At 46.2% G+C, this 2,951-nt stretch overlaps 1 protein-coding gene across 2 annotated transcripts in view; it reads right to left on the bottom strand.

Moving 5' to 3' along the window:
• ntrk1 (neurotrophic tyrosine kinase, receptor, type 1) overlaps positions 1-650 on the bottom strand; it is a 26,300-nt gene extending 25,650 nt beyond the window's left edge. For both annotated transcript variants that reach the window (XM_021559622.2, XM_021559629.2), the window contains exon 1: positions 205-650. In XM_021559622.2, the coding sequence (XP_021415297.1) occupies positions 205-404 (200 nt within the window). In that variant the 5' untranslated portion in view covers positions 405-650. The remainder of the gene's footprint in view (positions 1-204) is intronic.
• Positions 651-2,951: the final 2,301 nt, after the last annotated feature.

Below are 2,951 nucleotides of genomic sequence, written 5' to 3'. Positions count from 1 at the left end.
CATCTCCAACGTCAGCTCGTCAAAGCAACAGATTAACCATAATGCCAAACCAACTCATTATCAACACTGACAGACACCCCATCCAAGACTGAGCCAACAGATAGATAAGCAGAACATGAGCATTTGACAAACACACACAACAAACCCAGCAGACCCAATCAACCAACCAACCAACCAACCATCCAAGCAACCAACTGCACTCACATTTCCGTGACGTTCTCGCTCTCCTGTAGTGCCAACGCGGGTATAGTGGCAATGCCATTGGGCTCCAGGCACTGCAGCATGGCGAAGGAGCACCGGCAGGCAGATGGGCACCCTCCCAGGGCTGGTACTGCCAGGGTGATTGCCAGTAGTACCTGAGCCATTGGGGCTACCCATGGAGCAGAACCCACAACCACTGCCATGATGATGGAGATTGCGGAGAGGCAGCTCAGAAAGTTGTCAGTGCAGACTGAGACAGAGTAGAACTAAACAGGAGAACAGACTGGAAGGCTCCACACAAAGCAGATCTTCTCTGGGCTGACTCGCAGGGTTGTGATCCCAGCCAGGAGTCTCTGGTATTGAGCCACAGCAGCAGCGAGCAGCAGGAGCGAGGCAGGCAAGGGGCCCTGGGGATGCTGGTGGGTTGCAGCCTCCCCACCCTCACTCCCTCCTCCCTTCTCCCTCTCTCTCTCTCTCTTTCTCTCTCTCTCTCTCTCTCTCTCTCTCTCTCTCTCTCTCTCTCTCTCTCTCTCTCTCACTCTCTCTCGGAGGGAGGGGCAAGGCAGGCCATTAGTTGACTGTGTGGGAGAGCCACAGTCACCAGACACCTCAGAGAGAGAGAGGGAATTGGGGGGAGAAAGAGATGGAATGGGACGAGGGAGATATGGTCTCCTGCCTCTGAGTGAGATGTCTCCTGTCCCACCAGTGGTTGCAGGTGTGAGACAACTAAGGAGTCAGGGTTCTTGGGTACCAACCAGTCTCATGCAGTGAAGATGGTTGCAAATGGTGAATCCGTCTATCTGCATGGGTTTATGAATGAGGTGACTTCCCTTGTAGGTTTGTGATATCAGAGCTAATAAGGGATTTAGTGGTGGTTGTGGACAAATCGGGGAAGATACAATACTAGGAAACCCTAGTCAATACAACAGGCTATGAGGCGGTCAATCACTTTTTGACAGGGTTACTATGCATGTAATTATTTCATTTATTTACAAAGGGGTAATTGTTACACTATTTTGTGTAACAATGTGTAACAATCAAGCATTCCTACTGGACGATTATCGTATAATGTGATTTTGAATTATGTATTAAACCCCCCCCCCCCCGCTTTTGTGTTCCAGGCAGACACCCACAGAAAGTGATGCAGTGCAGAAGCATGGTGGATCCATGTTGCAACAGAGCTTCAGGCTGAAATGTTTCATTAGAGCACATGGCAAATGGACTTTGTGCTGTATGACTAAGTGATCAAATATGCTGGCCTGTGTCCCTACTTGTGTCCCTTTTTGTTTGTTTTGTATTTTGTACGATGGTTTTAACTAACATGGATTTTAAGCTAAACGTAATAGAACAGGATGTTTATGTAAATGAAATATGGAGACGATGAAATCGAATTCAATTGAGAAACTTTGTTCTGAAACCTTGGTAAACACCATGCCTTAAAGTAAATTTGTTGAACTGTCTTTTTGTTGTTTGCCTCTGTTTTCACAATGCCTGCTCAACCCAAACCCAGATCCTGTCACTTTTCTGCCTTGTGACATAGTCATAAGACAGGGTTAGCATGATTATTTGAAAACCTCATGTCGGAATATAATTTGGCTCCAATTTTTCTCGGCAGAATGTTATTCGAAGAAGGCTAAAATTTCTCACTGCAAAATCGCTCACTGCAAAATTGCAAAGACAATCATATAGAATTAGCTTTGCTTGTGGCCCTCCATCTCTTGAAGTCTATGAGACGGAGCCAATTTTTACCCCAGGGACAAATAGTATACCCCACCCCCATCCCTCTTAGTCATCATACACATGAATAAGGTCATAGTGTCCTGACCACAATTACCAGCTATCAGCTGAATTGCCATTTCTGCTGCAGTAGTCAGGAGATAGTGATGGCTCAGGACTTCCTCCCTACTCTCCGTACTTTAACTGAGCTCAGCAAGGCAAGGCGGGAAGGCAATAACCATTTTCACAAGTGTTCTACTCAAATCAAATCAAAACTGCAGATAGTTTGGGTAGCCATTTGATTAGATGTTCAGGAGCTGTTTAGAAGCCTCTTGGACCTAGACTTGGCACTCCGGTACCACTTGCCGTGCAGTAGCAGAGAGAACATGACTAGGGTGGCTGGAGTCTTTGACAATTTGTAGGGCCTTCCTCTGACACCACCTGGTATAGAGGTCCTGGATGGTCCTGGATGAAGCTTGGCCCCAGTGATGTACTGGGCCGTTCCCACTACGCTCTGTAGTGCCTTGCTGTCGAAGTCCGAGCAGTTGCCATACCAAGTGGTGATGCAACCAGTCAGGATGCTCTTGATGGTGCAGCTGTAGAACCTTTTGAGGATCTGAGGACCCATGCCAAATCTTTTCAGTCTCCTGCGGGGGAATAGGTTTTGTTGTACCCACTTCACGACTGTCTTGGTGTGCTTGGACCATGTTAGTTTGTTGGTGATGTGGACACTAAGGAACTTGAAGCTCTCAACCCGCACTCTGCAGCCCCGTCAATGAGAATGGGGGCGTGCTCGGCCCTCTTTTTCCTGGAGTAGATAAAGGTATAGAACAGTGTTTGAAATGTGACATTGAGCTTTCAGAATGCTTTATACCACCCATTATTAATGCAATGGATTGATATCAAAGAAAATTAAACTTCAAATGAAATTGAATTAAATTAGATAATGTTTTTAAACAGTTGTTTCATTTCTTTTATTTTCTGTGTGGCAGTGTACATGTCTGTTTGCATTGAAATGAGGAATGCTTATGCAA

The sequence above is a fragment of the Oncorhynchus mykiss genome, chromosome 2, assembly GCF_013265735.2.
Source record: "Oncorhynchus mykiss isolate Arlee chromosome 2, USDA_OmykA_1.1, whole genome shotgun sequence".
Taxonomy (NCBI): domain Eukaryota; kingdom Metazoa; phylum Chordata; class Actinopteri; order Salmoniformes; family Salmonidae; genus Oncorhynchus; species Oncorhynchus mykiss.
Note: the sequence above shows the minus strand (reverse complement) of the source record. Positions and strands in the feature narration are given on the sequence as shown.